The sequence below is a fragment of the Salvelinus namaycush genome, chromosome 31 (assembly GCF_016432855.1).
Source record: "Salvelinus namaycush isolate Seneca chromosome 31, SaNama_1.0, whole genome shotgun sequence".
NCBI lineage: Eukaryota > Metazoa > Chordata > Actinopteri > Salmoniformes > Salmonidae > Salvelinus > Salvelinus namaycush.
The window spans coordinates 21,095,933-21,113,737 of record NC_052337.1 but is presented as its reverse complement, the minus strand read 5'-3'; the positions used below and the strand labels follow the sequence as shown (position 1 = coordinate 21,113,737).

Genomic DNA, 17,805 nt, shown 5'->3' with positions numbered 1-17,805 from the left:
GGATTGTCAAAGGAGATTCTCCATTAAGCTTGCTTTTCAGTCCAGCACTAGGCTATATCTGTATCTGACAAACTGCCTCAGTGCACCTTTCAGAAGAGGAAAATCTACAACACATCAGCGTGACATTGAAAACCTCAAAAATACAATGCGTTATAATTTTTTTTGTTCATCCCCTGCATTCACTGACTAGCAAGTCAAGCTGTGGACAGAATAATCCTTCCATACAGCACAAACTGGCTCTAACCAGAATATAAAAAGGGAGTGGGAGGCTCCAGTGTACAACTGAGCAAGAGGACAAGTTCATTAGTGTCTAGTTTGAAAAACTGAGCTGCCTAGAAGGCCAGCATCCTGGAGTTGCCTCTTCACTGTTGACATTGAGACTGGTGTTTTGCGGGTACTATTTAATGAAGCTGCCAGGTGAGGACAAATGAGGCGTCTGTTTCTCAAACTAGACACTCTAATGTACTTGTCCTCTTGTTCAGTTGTGCATCGGGGCCTCCCACTCTTTCTGTTCTGGTTAGAGCCAGTCTGCGCTGTTCTGGGAAGAGAGTAGTACACGGGGTTGTACAAGATCTTCAGTTTCTTGGCAATTTCTCACATGGAATAGCTTTCATTTCTCAGAACAAGAATACACTGACAAGTTTCAGAAGAAAGTTTTGTTTCTGGCCATTTTGAGCCTGTAAATCGAACCCACAAATGCTGATGCTCCAGATACTCAACTAGTCTAAAGAAGGCCAGTTTTATTGCTTCTTTAAATCAGGACAACAGTTTTCAGCTGTGACAACATAATTGCAAAAGGGTTTTCGAATGATCAATTAGCCTTTTAAAATTATAAACTTGGATTAGCCAACAACGTGCCATTGGAACACAGGACTGATGGTTGCTGATAATGGGCCTCTGTTCGCCGATGTAGAAATTCCATTTTAAAAAATCTGCCGTTTCCAGCTACAATAGTCATATACAACATTAACAATGTCTACATTGTATTTCTGATCAATTTGATGTTATTTTAATGGACAAAAAAGGTGCTTTTCTGAACGGTAGTGTGTAGATAGATAGATAGATAGATAGATAGATAGATAGATAGATAGATAGATAGATAGATAGATAGATAGAGAAAGAGGGGAATAGAGAGCGAGAGAGATCAAGAAAGAGGGGGACAGAGCATTAGAGAGGAGGCTCAGGAACGAGAGGGAGATAGTGAAAGGAGGAAAGTCCTTTTAGTCGAGCTTGTCAACCATTCAGAGCAGTGTGCGTTGTCTGCGCTCAATATATGGTTACAGTCAATTGGATTTCCAGTCATGCTCTCCTGAATTACCTGGCATTTCTAGTTCACACCCCGCATCCCTCTGATTGATTGTCTAGTCTATCTGCCACTTTGCTTAATTACTGATATACAGTGGGGAGAGAACAACTATTTGAGACACTGCCGATTTTGCAGGTTTTCCTACTTACAAAGCATGTAGAGGCCTGTAATTTATCATAGGTACACTTCAACTGTGAGAGACGGAATCAAAAACAAAAATCCAGAAAATCACATTGTATGATTTTTAAGTAATTAATTTGCATTTTATTGCATGACATAAGTATTTGATACATCAGAAAAGCAGAACTTAATATTTGGTACAGAAACCTTTGTTTGCAATTACAGAGATCATACGTTTCCTGTAGTTCTTGACCAGGTTTGCACACACTGCAGCAGGGATTTTGGCCCACTCCTCCATACAGACCTTCTCCAGATCCTTCAGGTTCCGGGGCTGTCGCTGGGCAATACGGACTTTCAGCTCCCTCCAAAGATTTTCTATTGGGTTCAGGTCTCAAGGCCACTCCAGGACCTTGAGATGCTTCTTACGGAGCCACTCCTTAGTTGCCCTGGCTGTGTGTTTCGGGTCGTTGTCATGCTGGAAGACCCAGCCACGACCCATCTTCAATGCTCTTACTGAGGGAAGGAGGTTGTTGGCCAAGATCTCACGATACATGGCCCCATCCATCCTCCCCTCAATACGGTGCAGTCGTCCTGTCCCCATTTGCAGAAAAGCATCCCCAAAGAATGATGTTTCCACCTCCATGCTTCACGGTTGGGATGGTGTTCTTGGGGTTGTACTCATCCTTCTTCTTCCTCCAAACACAGCGAGTGGAGTTTAGACCAAAAAGCTCTATTTTTGTCTCATCAGACCACATGACCGTCTCCCATTCCTCCTCTGGATCATCCAGATGGTCATTGGCAAACTTCAGACGGGCCTGGACATGCGCTGGCTTGAGCAGGGGGACCTTGCGTGCGCTGCAGGATTTTAATCCATGACGGCGTAGTGTGTTACTAATGGTTTTCTTTGAGACTGTGGTCCCAGCTCTCTTCAGGTCATTGACCAGGTCCTGCCGCGTAGTTCTGGGCTGATCCCTCACCTTCCTCATGATTATTGATGCCCCACGAGGTGAGATCTTGCATGGAGCCCCAGACCGAGGGTGATTGATCGTCATCTTGAACTTCTTCCATTTTCTAATAATTGCGCCAACAGTTGTTGCCTTCTCACCAAGCTGCTTGCCTATTGTCCTGTAGCCCATCCCAGCCTTGTGCAGGTCTACAATTTTATCCCTGATGTCCTTACACAGCTCTCTGGTCTTGGCCATTGTGGAGAGGTTGGAGTCTGATTGAGTGTGTGGACAGGTGTCTTTTATACAGGTAGTGAGTTCAAACAGGTGCAGTAAATACAGGTAATGAGTGGAGAACAGGAGGGCTTCTTAAAGAAAAACTAACAGGTCTGTGAGAGCCGGAATTCTTACTGGTTGGTAGGTGATCAAATACTTATGTCATGCAATAAAATGCAAATGAATTACTTAAAAATCATACAATGTGATTTTCTGGATTTTTGTTTTAGTTTCCGTCTCTCACAGTTGAAGTGTACCTATGATAAAAATTACAGACCTCTACATGCTTTGTAAGTAGGAAAACCTGCAAAATCGGCAGTGTCTCAAATACTTGTTCTCCCCACTGTACCTATCTGTAGGGCAGAGGAGCCATAGGGAGATGGGACACAGACATCCACAGATACTGATAGCGACACAGACAGAGATACAGACAGATAGAGACACAGACTAGGGCTGTTGCAAGTTTGGTAGAGTGAGCTTCAGGTGGACCCAAGTTAATAGTTGATACAATGTTACAAGTTCGTTGCAGACAGACCATGTGTATCCAATGTGATTTATAGGATATTTTTTTTTTTAAATCAGGATATTTTTTACCTGCAATGTTTTTATTTGTTGGCTTTATGTAGGCTATTTTTACATACTTGGCAATGGCAAAAGGTTTGTATCATTTAGATTTGGATAGAATTTTGATTAACCACATGACAATGATTTAGAGATATGGAGAGATTCTAAATTAAAAGAAACTGTTCCACCAAAATGTGCATATGAAAACCATAATTGGCACACAGATCAGTAGAAGTTGCAAGATAAATTGGCATTTCACATGAGAAAGGCTGCCAACTCCCCGTGTAGCCCATTACCAGGAACTTCAGGGGAATAAGGGCAGAATCTGCTAACGCCAGCAGGAGCGGGAGGAGAATGGTCAGGACAAGATTATCTTGATCTCTGGCTCCCTCTTGACTAATTTGTGTCTTATTTATTCAAACAGTGAGCTTAAAGAATAAGACAAGCTGTATGCATATATAGTTGATTTTATTGAAACACATACGGAAAATTACTTTTAAAACTTTTAACTTCTAATTGGTCCCAATCCCGGATCCGGGAGCACCCCCATCAGTAAAAAAGCTGACTAGCATAGCCTAGCATAGCACCACAAGTAAATACTAGCATCTAAATATCATGAAATCACAAGTCCAAGACACCAGATGAAAGATACACATCTTGTGAATCCAGCCATCATTTCTGATTTTTAAAATGTTTTACAGGGAAGACACAATATGTATTTCTATTAGCTAACCACGATAGCAAAAGACACAACTTTTTTTCCCCACCATTTTTTTACTGCATAGGTAGCTATCACAAATTCGACCAAATAAAGATATAGTCACTAACCAAGAAACAACTTCATCAGATGACAGTCTGATAACATATTTATTGTATAGCATGTTTTGTTCAAAAAATGTGCATATTTCAGGTATAAATCATAGTTTTACATTGCAGCCACCATCACAACTCTCACCAAAGCAACTAGAATAACTACAGAGAGCAACGTGAATTACCTAAATACTCATCATAAAACATTTATGAAAAATACACAGTGTACAGCAAATGATAGACAAAGATCTTGTGAATCCAGCCAATATTTCAGATTTTTTAAGTGTTTTACAGCGAAAACACAATATAGCATTATATTAGCTTACTACAATAGCCAACCACACAACAGCATTGATTCAAGCCAACAGTAGCGATAACAAATAAACCAGCAAAAGATATTAATTTTTTCACTAACCTTCTCAAACTTCTTCAGATGACAGTCCTATAACATCAAATTACACAATACATATATGGTTTGTTCGAAAATGTGCATATTTAGCGGCACAAATCGTGGTTATACAATATGAATAGTAGCCAAAATGCAAACAAAATCTTGGGAGAGGCACCTAATCTAATCAATAACTAATCATAAACTTGACTAAAAAACACAGGTTGGACAGCAAATGAAAGATACATTAGTTCTTAATGCAACCGCTGTGTTAGATTTTTAAAATTAACGTTACTACGACATACAGGTGCGTTAAAGCGAGACCGCACCGAAATTAATGGCGGAATAATAGTTTGACATTTTTCAACAAAACAACGAATTAACATCATAAATAGTTCTTACTATTTGATGAGCTTCCATCAGAATCTTGTGCAAGTTGTCCTTTGTCCAAAATAATCGTTGCTCGGTTGTAGATTGTCGTCTTCAACTTTGGAATTAGCAGCAAACATTAGCCATGTGGCGAAAACGTGTCCAACTCACCATAACGCAGCTAAAAAAAAATACAGAAAATCGCAATATACTGATATAAACTGATATAACTCGGTTTAAATTAACTACATTATGATGTTTTTAACACCTATATCGAATAAAATCAGAGCCGGATAAATCTAACTCCTATAACGAGAGCTTTTCAGAATGCATTCCTGAGGTCTGTCTTGCGTCATGACGAACGTTGAAAAGAGTGCACCCCCGGTTCCAAGAGCCTTTATACGGCCTCAGATCTACCTAGCAACCCCATTCCAATTCTCACTGCTTACTGACATCTAGGGGAAATCGTATGCAGTGCATGTCGACTCATAGATTACATGCAAATTAATAAACTGACCCTGGAACAGAGTGCCCGATTTCAGATTTCTCACTTCCTGACAGGAAGTTTGCTGCAACTTGAGTTCTGTTTTACTCACAGATATAATTCAAACGGTTTTAGAAACTAGAGAGTGTTTTCTATCCAATAGTAATAATAATATGCATATTGTACGAGCAAGAATTGAGTACGAGGCAGTTTAATTTGGGAACGAATTTTTACAAAGTGAAAACAGCGCCCCCCTATTGAGAAAAGGTTAAACATTTCGACCAATCAATTGGTCGAAGAACAGACGACTTTTCAGTCGACCAAGATTTTTTGGGGGTCAGGGCCAGCCCTAACACAGACACTGACACACACACAAAGAGAGTCCATACCGTAAGCGTCCCCTTGCGGAGGGGGTGACTGAGGCGGTGGGGGAGGAGGCAGGGGAAAGGGAGGAGAGCTGGGGGGAGGAGGTGATGAGGGAGGCCGAGGCAGTGTTCTCTGAGGCAGACATGTCCCTCTTCAGCTCCTCACTGCACCTTCGGGACACTGGGGACAAGACAGGAGAAAGGTCACTTACTGGAACATGGGTCACTGTGATGACTGAAGAAGTAGTTAACCACAGTGTTATCTGCACCACAATCACATTACTTTCACTATCAAGCCACAATAAAGTAATTTGGAGCACAGCACACAGTCACAAATTTATGATACATGGTGCATATAGTAAACACACACCTGAGAGGGACTTGGAGTCCATGTTGGGGACCCTCTGGAGGGCAGAGGGGGTCCCAGGCGAGGCCCGGAGCAGGTGATCTGCTGTTGGGGATGGAGAACAGTCCCTAGTACTCTAAATGGACCCTTAAATTAACTAAATATGGAAGTATGTTGGTTGAAGCAGGGGGCAAGTCATAACCCCGATCCATAAAATCATCCAGCCAGTAAATAAGCACACTTCAGAGCCCAAGTTATTACATTAATACATGAATACCCGTTAATGCAAACAGACTTTTCCTAAATACAAAAGTAGAGCTTTGTGAGGCTCACAGTTGGCTGCTTTTGTGCCAAGCTAAGTGGAAAAACTGAGTGTGAGCTGAGTTACCAACAGTGGCTCTTAAGAAGTGTGTGAACAGGCATCTAAATCCACTGTGGCATGCTCTTTTTACTCCTTGTCTGCATCCAAAATGGCACCCTATTCCATATTAAATGCACTACTTTTGACCAGGCCTATAGAGCTGGGCTGCTATATGAACCTCATGTGATTGCAGTGCCTGTGGCCTCCCCACCGATGGCTGCTATATGAACCTCATGTGATTGCAGTGCCTGTGGCCTCCCCACCGATGGCTGCTATATGAACCTCATGTGATTGCAGTGCCTGTGGCCCTTCTTCCATTATTACACCTGACACTCAAGATAGGAGGTCAATCTCCCATCCCCCGTCTGCTACACACCGCTCTACTATTCCAACCTCCTAGCTATACATGGACATCCAGACGGCAGTGACGGACTTGTTTCGGTCTTGTGGTGTTCATCTGTGAGGTCATGGTGCAGTGAGGTAACCTACTAAACTAGCTGAATGCACTGACTCCCTGGATAAGTGTCTCCTAAATAACTCAAATGTAAATATGTCTGTTCTGTTGGACAACCATTACATGATATGAATGAAGACAGTGTTGTACCCACCTGGCATAGTGAGGTCTGTGTAACTGGACCTCTTGTCCACCATGGAGGACGGGGGTTTGGGGGTCGACGCAGTGTGCCTCTGAAACATAGCACAATTGAAGAGAATCAGACATACACACTAGCATATACAGCAACATTGTTCATTAATGAGGACAGTATAACAGAACTACTCAAGAAGTAGGGTATCCAATCAAAAACGCATATTTTGTCCAATGGGTAAAATAATGTTAATTGGGTATACACTCCTCTAAGAAAACCAATGTATCCATCATAATCCGTTCCAAAGTTATTGGAATTTTTACCATTGCAGGATCGGATGGCCAAAATTTGGGTGACTAAATCAACGGAGGCCGAAAAAAATAAAAAAGGGGGCAAATTTTTACCCTAAAATATCTGGAAAATAGCATTGCATCAACTAGGCTGGATGCAGTGGGAGAATTAAGGCTAACTGACAGGCTCACAGTTGAACTTGTCATCTTTCTTCTCAAACTCGGAGGCCAAAAAAAAAAAAGAGGTAGGATAGATATCGATTGAGACATGACATAGTATTTTCAGTTTAGTATACGCTCTTCAGATTAATGTGAAATTCCTGTTCTTTCGCGAAGATTTCACAAAAAACAAGCATATCTTTGTGAAATGTCAATGGAGCAAAGAGCGTACCACAAGCGTGTTATTTTCAAAGCCTTTTTGACCCGAGGAAACAACTTTGCAGACGACCACAAGAACATGTCAAATCCTCAAAAGAGTCTGTGAGAAAGCGGTACTGCTCTGTCAGATCTCGGTACTTATTATCGGATGTAATAGGTTACGAAATCTGACTTTTTGGATATAATGTTAATGACATGTTAGAGAAAGACCCCACTGAACGATTCAGAACATGAAGAATCATATTTGTCTTGGTAAAATCTATTTTATAACATAAGCAAGTGAAATTTCATCACCACAGCACGATTTCAACCACTCTGGGCAGAGAGGGTGGACACCCTATAATTAGAGCTACCCGACATACATCGGGTTAGGACTGGGTAGAGCCTGTTTTTTCATTAAGAAGTTGGGTACAGGTAGTTGGGTACAAGGCATCACTAACATTTTGAATCGGAGCCATTTTCTCATGCTCATTACATATCTCATCATTGAGCAGAGCAGCCCCAGTGGAGCTGTTGCTATGGATTAGGGCTGACCCCATTTAGTCGACTGGTCGATTGTTTGGTCGATAGGCTTAAACTAATAACACAAACAATTATACGTTTTCATGTCATTATTAAACAGTGTAAACATTCACAGTGCAGGGTGGGAAAAGTATGTGAACCCTTGGATTTAATAACTGGTTGACCCTCCTTTGGCAGCAATAACCTCAACCAAATGTTTTCTGTAGTTGCGGATCAGACCTGCACAATGGTCAGGAGGAATTTCGGACCATTCCTCTTTACAAAACTGTTTCAGTTCCACAATATTCTAGGGATGTCTGGTGTGAACCTCTCTCTTGAGGTCATGCCACAGCATCTCAAATCGGGATGAGGTCAGGACTGACTGGGCCACTCCAGAAGGCGTATTTTCTTCTGTTCAAGCCATTCTGTTGTTGATTTACTTCTGTATTTTGGGTTGTTGTCCTGTTGCATCCCCTAACTTCTGTTGCACTTCTATTGGCGGACAGATAGACATTTTGCAGGAGAATGTAAGGCTAAACTTGGGAATTCATTTTTCTGTCGATGACAGCAAGCTGTCCAGGCCCTGAGGCAACAAGCCGCCCCAAACCATGATGCTCCCTCCACCATATTTTACAGTTGGGATGAGGTTTTGATGTTGTGCCTTTTTTTCTCCACACTTAGTATTGTGTGTTCCTTCCAAACACCACAACTGTAGTTTCATCCGTCCACAGAATATTTTGCCAGTAGCGCTGTGGAACATCTAGGTGCTCTTTTGCAAACTTCAGACGTGCAGCAATGTTTTTTTGGACAGCAGTGGCTTCTTCCATGGTGTCCTCCAATGAACACCATTCTTGTTTAGTGTAAATAGTGCAGACTAGTCAACAGAGATGTTAGCATCTTCCAGCGATTTCTGTAAGTCTTTAGCTGGCACTCTAGGATTCTTCTTAACCTCATTGAGCATTCTGCGCTGTGCTATTGCAGTAATCTTTGCAAGACGGCCACCAGGATGAAACTAGCGAGATTACAGGCAAAGACTAAGGGAGATTAAAGCTACCTAACATGCAATTATTTCAAGAAGACTTTGTCCCTGCCCAAATAGGCTCTCTCGCTCTATTGAGAACTCGACCAGGCCAATTTGGGTGGACATGGAAGAGGAACTTAATGCCCCATATGGATAATCAGATTATCTGAGTCAACAAAAGGTGGGACTGCAGAATCCAATAATGTCCTATACTAAAAATATATGGAGACAGATTCATAAGAGAGAGATTGTCGCTTTTCTTGACAAGCTCTGTTTCGTTATGGAACCAACCTAAATTGAAAATAGGGGGACACAGTTTTCTGGAAAGGTTGGTATAGAAAGGGGATAAAGAACATTGGTTGTCTGTATCAAGAAACACTTACCTCTGAAGAACTAAGGTCCAAGTATAATTTACAGAAACAAGACTTTGCGATATCTCCAGCTTAGAGACTATGTTTAAGGTAGGATAGAACACATTCTCAGTACATTCCGATAGTGTTACGATAGACATCCTTTGCAAATTACCACATACAGCAGGGCTTTTATTTTGCCACCTTATAGGTGGATTTAATGATACTTGTATGGGCCTAAAGGCCGTATGTGGAAAAAAGACTTGGAGGTAACATTTGGAGAGGAGGAATGGAATATAATATTACAACAGATGCTCCTCCCTATGAGAGATGTCCGGTCCAAACTGATTACATTTAAAGTGTTCAACAGGATTTATTGGACTCCTCTGAGGTTGAACAGAATAGGTTTGATAGAATCCAGTCTATGCTGAAGATGTCAGTCAAGTACAGGTGACATGATCCGTATGTTCTGTGACTGTCCAAGCTTACATACCTTTTGGCAGAATAATGGAAAAGACTGGGGATATTCTGGATACCACAATAATTGCAAATCCTGCTTTGCTATTACTGAATATCACTAAGGATATTGATGGACTGAGAAGCTCATGTTTAAACTGGCTAAAAGTTGCTCTAACCACATCCAAAAGTCATACTGAGACACTGGAGGGAGAAGGACCTTCCCTCATAAGAAATGGTCTATAGCCTATAGAAACAGCTTCATATGAAAGATTGATTTATAAAATGAATGGAAAACCCGATAACTTTTCTGACATCTGGGGACATACTCTCAAGGATAGACAGAGAAAACAATCTGTAATGGCCTGATAGACTACAGCCATTCATAGACAACTGGTAGGGGTACGGCCTTTTTTCTTAGTTTAGTTTGTCCTTTTGTTGTAATAGCTGTTATGGGGAGGGTGAAAAATGAAAAGTTTGTTTCCTTTTCTATCTTTGTTGTGTGTGCGGTGCGTTCGGGGGGTGTTAATGCCCCTTGACTTTTTACACATTCCGTTGCTGTCTTGTAGCGGGGCGGGGCCAGGTTTGGGGAGCTGGCGGGGCGGGGGGTCTGGGTGCATTCCGAATGCACTGTTAATTCCTGTCTGTCAAGTTATTGTTCAATGCCAAATTAAATTCAACTGCACTGTTGTTATATCGTGAAAGGAAATAAAAACTATAATTACAACAACAGAAAATAAAAAAAATCGTTGTTTTACCTTGCTATCAAAATCCTAATGTTAAAGCGCATCAATACATATGGCTTCCTGGATTATACAGCCCAATTAATTACTCGTAGTCTGAGTCTTGCTTTGACACCCGAGGATGAAGGAGGCTGGGTAAAAGTGAGTGGGATAACCAACAGGAAACTAATTATCATTGGAGCCCAGTGAAGATCTAGCATCCCATTGGCACAGAACAGGACGGTCCTTGCCCCAATCTCATTCTCATCAAGGGTGGTGTGAAATTATTGAACATGTATTCTCTCTTCCCTATTCAAGTCAATATGTTTTCTAGGTGGTGTGGAACATGCGAGTGATCATTGTTCCAGACGAGGATTGTTGGAAACTGACTAATTGACTTGAGCACGTTTTAATATTTTTATAACTGTATAAGTGGACAAGCAGTAGTGATTAACATGTTATGGGTTAGATGGAATGATCTATGTGCAAATGCATTTGTGGCCGGAGGCAAAGTACATAGGTGGCCTGTGTCTGAGACAGAATGTTCCCATAAGGGTGTTAGTTGCAGATTCTGGCAGGACCGATATCAGTGCATTCTATGCAGTCCCAAAAACCAAGGCGTTAACGTTACAGGGAATTGGGAAAGTGGAATTGAATACGACTGGGCCAGAGATTTGCGTGGCTCATAGATTAAGGAAGTGGGTAATACGAGTCTCTGGGGAACAATACCACGCCTCTGTATAGTAATACAGGGGATAGCTCGTAGTAGAGGAAGGACAGCTATTGGTGCACAATATAGATACTACTATGAAGACAAGTTGAACGTGACGCATACCCAGATCATGGTGGGAGCAGCAGAGATGGTGTTATCATTTCAGACACTATTGTCAACTTTCAGTGAGTGGTTCATCGAAGAAGGTACAGCTCTTGAAAGACTATCTACAGATCCCCGTATACAGGAAGCCACCTCACCAGAAGGACTATCTACAGATCCCCGTATACAGGAAGCCACCTCACCAGAAGGACTATCTACAGATCCCCGTATACAGGAAGCCACCTCACCAGAAGGACTATCTACAGATCCCCGTATACAGGAAGCCACCTCACCAGAAGGACTATCTACAGATCCCCGTATACAGGAAGCCACCTCACCAGAAGGGAAGTTTGCTGTAATAATAGCATCACATCTCCTGTGATTAAGAAACATGTGACAGACTTTTGTAAGGTTGGATACTCTCCCCCATTCCTAACCACCAGCAAATACTTATCTCCCAGAAGATTGGGACCGAGTGACAGTAAAAGGAAAGTGTCAGAAGGTTGCTGCTTACCAACCGTTGGGACCCAAAGTTTACACTGTAACGAGGGTGTTCACAAAGGGGTGGGGTGTAGATCGGCCTCAATATGAGAGACGTGTATCTAACCTGAGCACAGGGAAGTATTCTCCACAGATACCGAATGTAGCAGAACATAGGATGTCAGTGGCTAGAAAGTCAGGTAGGAGTTGGGAGACAGGTAGGGAGTATCTGAAAGATTCAGTCCTAGATCTATTGGTGAACCACAAGGGCAATAGGAGATCGGGAACAGGAGACAGATTCAATGCAATTGCTATTCTCAAGGCAGTCGCTGTAGGGTTAGCAACTGAGGGATGCTATAGTAACAGCCTGGAACTGGACTATGGAGCAAATGAGGGGTATCTTGAAGTATGCATCATGGGCAGTGTTAGTGGTAGCAGGGGTTACCTTGTTAGCATTGCTGGGATATCACCTTCTGAAGGTGTTGATGTTGAAATGTGTATACAGTGCAGATTTACCTCAAGATGAGGTACAGTTGATTAAGGCCACCGCTCGTGTATATCGGGTGGCCATGGAGGGAGGAGGAGGAGACGGGAGGGCGAAGTGAGGAACATATGGCGTGGGAACACCTTTTGTAACCTGTAACCTGATGGGGAGGACTGGGTACAAGCATGAGGAGGTGTTGAGAGCCTTCATTGTTGTGGACCCCAGCAGAACAGTATCCCAAAGGTCTAGAGTCAGGAAGTGGGAATCGTCATGTTATCAAACTTCTCAAAAAAAAATTGCCATATATAATTATGTATAGCTTAACACATTATGAATAATTTTCAAGTCTTTTCCTATCACTCTCTTAGGAACCCGAAGGAGGAAATGGAGAAGGTCTCCATGAGCAAAGCGAGCTGCGTGCAGGGAGCGAGCGACAGACAGAGGAGCAGCTAATGGATATACTAACGGAGGAACTTATTTTGCAATTTGGGCAGGGCCGGGATTAAATTTGCCAGAAGAAAATTGGGCCTGGGTAGGGTAGGGCCTGAACGTCGAAGGCATAGGTTGGGTTCAGTTTTAAAATGCATTCCTGTGCAGGCCTTTACCCTACATAAAGTAATGAACTTACTAATAAACTTTGATGTGTTAATTAAGGTGAAGTGTACTATCATTATGCTGAGATTGAGCCACTGAGGGATAACTCTAGCCTGAGTGCCAGCCAGTCTGTTTGTGCTATCATGCGAACTCCTTATCACTCACTGTTAGGGTTGCAAAGGGTCGGAAACTTTCCGTGAATTTTTTTTTTGTTAACTAGTAAATAGTAGCCTACAGCAAAGTGTGTTAAAATAATTTCTAACTTGTTAACCATTTCTGCTAATTAGTTTTTGCTACCATGTGAGTTTTAACTTCAGCCTGCTAACTGAGGAGTGTTAATTCACCTGTTTCCATACATGTTTCATTTTAAAACATTTATCTTACAAAAGGAGTTGTTTAATCTAACTGCTTAACTGTACATGGATTTGTATTTTTTATATATATATAAAAAAAAAAATATTTACAGGGAAATGCCATGGGCACTATCTGATGTGTGGAGACATTTCACTGCAGCTAATGTAGAAGGAAAAGCTGTGTACATTTGCAAATAATGTGCCAAATCATGTGAAGAATGCAACAAATATCCAGAATCATCTGGCCAAGTGCATAAAGTTCCCTCAGGGCTCACAACAAGCAACCTCAAATAGAAGTAGAGGGACTTTTGTCAGAGGTGAAAATGATCAATCAGACACCTTATTGATAGCAACAGCTCGTGGTCCTCCTGGAATCAGAAGTTTTTTTGACTCAATAGAGGAACATAGTCAGAGAAATGCTGATGAATGTCTTGCTCGATCTGTGTATGCAACTGGTTCACCTCTGATGCTCACAGGCAATGTGTATTGGAAGAGATTTCTGAATGTTCTTCGCCAAGCATACACCCCTCCAACCAGACATGCTTTATCTACTAATTTGCTGGATGCAGAGTTCAACAGAGTTCAAGTGAAGGTCAAGCAAATCATAGAAAAAGCAGACTATTGCAATCATCTCTGATGGGTGGTCGAATGTTCGTGAGCAAGGAATAATTAACTACTTCTCCACCCCTCAACCAGTATTCTACAAGAGCACAGACAAAAGGGACAACAGACACACCGGTCTCTACATTGCAGATGAGCTGATGGCAGTCATCAATGACCTTGGACCACAGAAGGTATTTTCACTGGTGACAGACAATGCTGCGAACAGGGAAGGCTGCTTGGTCTAAAGTGGAGGAGTCCTACCCTCACATCACACCCATTGGCTGTGCTGCTCATGCATTGAATCTGCTCCTCAAGGACATCATGGCACTGAAAACAATGGATACACTCTACAAGAGAGACAAGGAAATGGTTAGGCATGTGAAGGGTCATCAAGTTATAGCAGCAATCTACCTCACCAAGAAAAGTGAGAAGAATAAGAGCACCACACTGAAGCTGCCCAGCAACACCCGTTGGGGGTGGTGTTGTCATCATGTTTGACACTCTCCTGGAGGGGAAAGAGTCTCTCCAAGAAAAGGCCATATCACAGTCTGCCGATATGGACAGCCCCATCAAGAGGATCCTCCCATCAAGAGGATCCTCCTGGATGATGTATTTTGGGAGAGAGTGGTAAGCAGCCTGAAACTCCTGAAACCTATAGCAGTAGCCATTGCACGGATTGAGGGAGACAATGCCATCCTGTTTGTTGTTCAGACTCTGCTTGCAGATGTAAAAGATATCCGTACTGCCCTGCCCACTTCACTGTTGCTCCAAGCAGAGGAAACTGCAGATCTGAAATACATCAAAAAGCATGAAGACTTCTGCCTGAAGCCCATACACGCCGCAGCGTACATGTTGGACCCCAAGTATGCTGGCCAGAGCATCCTGTCTGGTGCAGAGATCAACAAGGCCTATGGTGTCATCACTAACGTGTCTCACCAGCTTGGCCTGGATGAGGGCAAGGTTCTTGGCAGCCTGGCGAAGTACACTTCCAAGCAAGGGCTTTGGGATAGAGATGCAAAATGGCAGTCGTGCCAAAATATCTCATCAGCCACCTGGTGGAAGGGACTTTGTGGATACGAGGCTCTTTCCCCTGTTGCCTCCAACATCCTCCAAATCCCCCCAACATCAGCCGCCTCAGAGCGCAACTGGTCCTTGTTAGGGAACACACACACCAAAGCACGCAACAGACTGACTAATACAAGATTGGTGGCCATCTGGGCAAATTTGAGGCTTTTTGAGCCATCATCAACAAGGTTGGAAAGTGACAGTGAAGATAAGGCCTCAGACTCTGATGTTCAGGAGGTGGACATTGAGGAGGTCCAGGGAGAAGACATGGAAGCCTGAGAGGAAGACAACCAAAGCTTTAGTTTCTAGATGATCATTTTACAGATGTATGTTGAAAACATTTTTGGGAGATGCGATGGATCATTGGGGATCATTCAACATTCCCTTTCTTTTGTTGTTCAGTGAAATCATCCCATGTGAAGAGTCAACTCATTTAATTAAAAGTTCAATTTGTAACTAAATTGTTTTTTAACATTTCTATTGGAAGGATTTAATCATTTGCAATTATGTCTACTTATGATAAGGTTAAAGGTTTATGTTTCTGTCTCCATATGATATGGTAAACATAACCATTGCAAAAAACATCTACATTTAAATGGTTTTAATATTAATTTGCATATATATATTTCTGTTAATTCCCACAGAAAGTTTCCAACTCTGAATATTCCCCAAAATGTGCAACTCTGCTCAACTCTGTTGGCTCCACAATCAGATTTGGGTCCAAGCTAGGATGACTTGTGTTATATTGGAGGAGGACTTATGAGTCACATAGTTCCAGGGTGACTTAAGCCTGACTCCTCTAGAAACACGAAACACAGTGCTGCTTTGTCCTCTCCGACTCACTGCCCAGATAATCAAACCAATGAGGAAATATGACAAAAATATACAAAGCCAGACCTCTGCTTGAACTTTTTTTTTTAATATCTTCAATCCAGCCAACATTCATCCCTTCTAACATCTCAATACTATTCTGAGGGGCATTAGTCTAATTCCGCAAAAGTGTAGCTTTAGATTATACATTATGGAAATATCCCAAAAATCCTCATGTTGTAAAGCACTCCAGGGAAGTGTGTAAAATGGTAATAAATGCAAAAGTGTGTCAGAGGAAAATGGGCTTATTTATTATCCTTCACTGCAGACCAGATAGAGGCCATGGGCCTGCCTGGGGGTAAAATAAAGCCATCTACCTATAAGCTGCAGGATTAATATTTGATCTTCAATAAAACGTGAGTGAGGCTACTCAGTGAGTGAAGGACGGGCATCTCAAAAGCGCCTGCTATATCGACCACTCTAAAAATAAAACTGCAGAATACATTTAAGTTTCATGACCATCAATTGTCTGCCAACCAGAGCTTTGTTTCACAGAAGTGATTTTCTTCCTACAGCTTGAACCAAAACACTACAGGCAGCGATCAACCAATTGACTGAAGAGACGGGCTGTGTGCCATACAGACAAAACTCACTGTGCTCCAAATGAATGACCGTTTTACATTTTACTGGACACTAAGTGATTAAGTGAATAGGCTCCCTGTGTGAACCAATTGTGTATGGTGATTTACACTAATGCACTGTTTACGTGCTAGTCAGAACTAGGAAACTGACATTTTCGTCTTGTTAACTGGTTGTAGTTATACATGAGCCACGTTCAACCAGTCAGCAAGTCGGAAATCTCAGACATTTCCTAGCCCGTGAACGTGGCATTAAACTTACCCCAACACGAAGACACATGGCTCTATTTCTGTAGAGACAGATATATCTATGCCAACAAAATCCAGAGCTTTCCCATGCTCTCTCCTCCATAAGGTCTGACTTAGACTGGACTTGACACTCAGGGCCTTAGGGAAAACATCTGGCTAGGCCACGAGCAGGATAAACAAAGATGGTATTGGCAATCAACACATGAGCTTAACTCAAACATGTAGCAGTTGTACTAGCTCTGAAAGCCTTTATTCCCTGGTCTTGTGATGGTTAGAAAGTCTCTGGGCCTGTTCTAAACAAAGGTTGTGAACAGTGCATCTCAAGTCTGGCCAGACGAGTGGCCAAATCATAAACCTTAACCCATAATAAGTTCACATTTTAATGTTAAAAAATGACCCTTCCTCACCCTCCTTCCAACCCGACTTGACACAAAAATTGTATTTTGTCACGTGTCACCTATTCAGAGCATTAATTCCAAGTTAACTTGAAGACATCCTGACTGTTTGGGTAGAGACCCGTGGGAAGTCCCGTCAGGTCTTGCAGGGGTCTGAATTGGAATTCTCATAGTAGTTCTAGAAAGACAGGGCTGAGGCAGGGGAACCACATTAAAGGAATGATAGCGGCACCTGACATCTGCTGAACCAATCAGAATGGGGTTAGAGACAGACTCTTTTCGGAAGGGGCCTGTGCTGCCTGGTGGCCTGATTCAGAGTGCTTATAAACTACTGGTCTGCCATTGTGTGTGTTTCTTACCTGTATGGGAGAGATAGCAGCAGCGGGTGGGGTTTTCAGAGGGCTGGGGCTGAGGGGTGTACGGGCAATCGTTGTGGTAACTGCTGGCACGGCTGCTGTGGGGGAGGTTGGGACAAGGCCTGCAGTGGAGGCGTTGTCAAAGCTCTTGATAAGGGTCTTGACGGTGGGAGAGGGCTCAGAGGAGGTAGAGGAGCGTCGGCTGAGACCCATGCCCTGCCTCAGGGCAGCTAGGTCCCTCTCAACCGCATTCATGTAGTTATACACCCTGCCCCTCTCCTCATCCTGCCTATAAAGACAGATAAAGATATTGACGATATGTTGAC

The 17,805-nt window shown here is 42.5% G+C and overlaps 1 protein-coding gene across 1 annotated transcript in view; it reads right to left on the bottom strand.

Moving 5' to 3' along the window:
- The window catches only part of LOC120025506 (cytospin-A-like), a 40,558-nt gene that overhangs the window by 15,775 nt on the left and 6,978 nt on the right, over positions 1–17,805 (bottom strand). Inside the window, exons 7-10 of the mRNA XM_038970074.1 lie at positions 17,483–17,768; positions 6,942–7,020; positions 5,997–6,077; positions 5,651–5,807 (exon numbers count right to left, since the gene is read on the bottom strand). Coding sequence (XP_038826002.1) covers positions 5,651–5,807; positions 5,997–6,077; positions 6,942–7,020; positions 17,483–17,768 — 603 coding nt within the window. The remainder of the gene's footprint in view (positions 1–5,650; positions 5,808–5,996; positions 6,078–6,941; positions 7,021–17,482; positions 17,769–17,805) is intronic.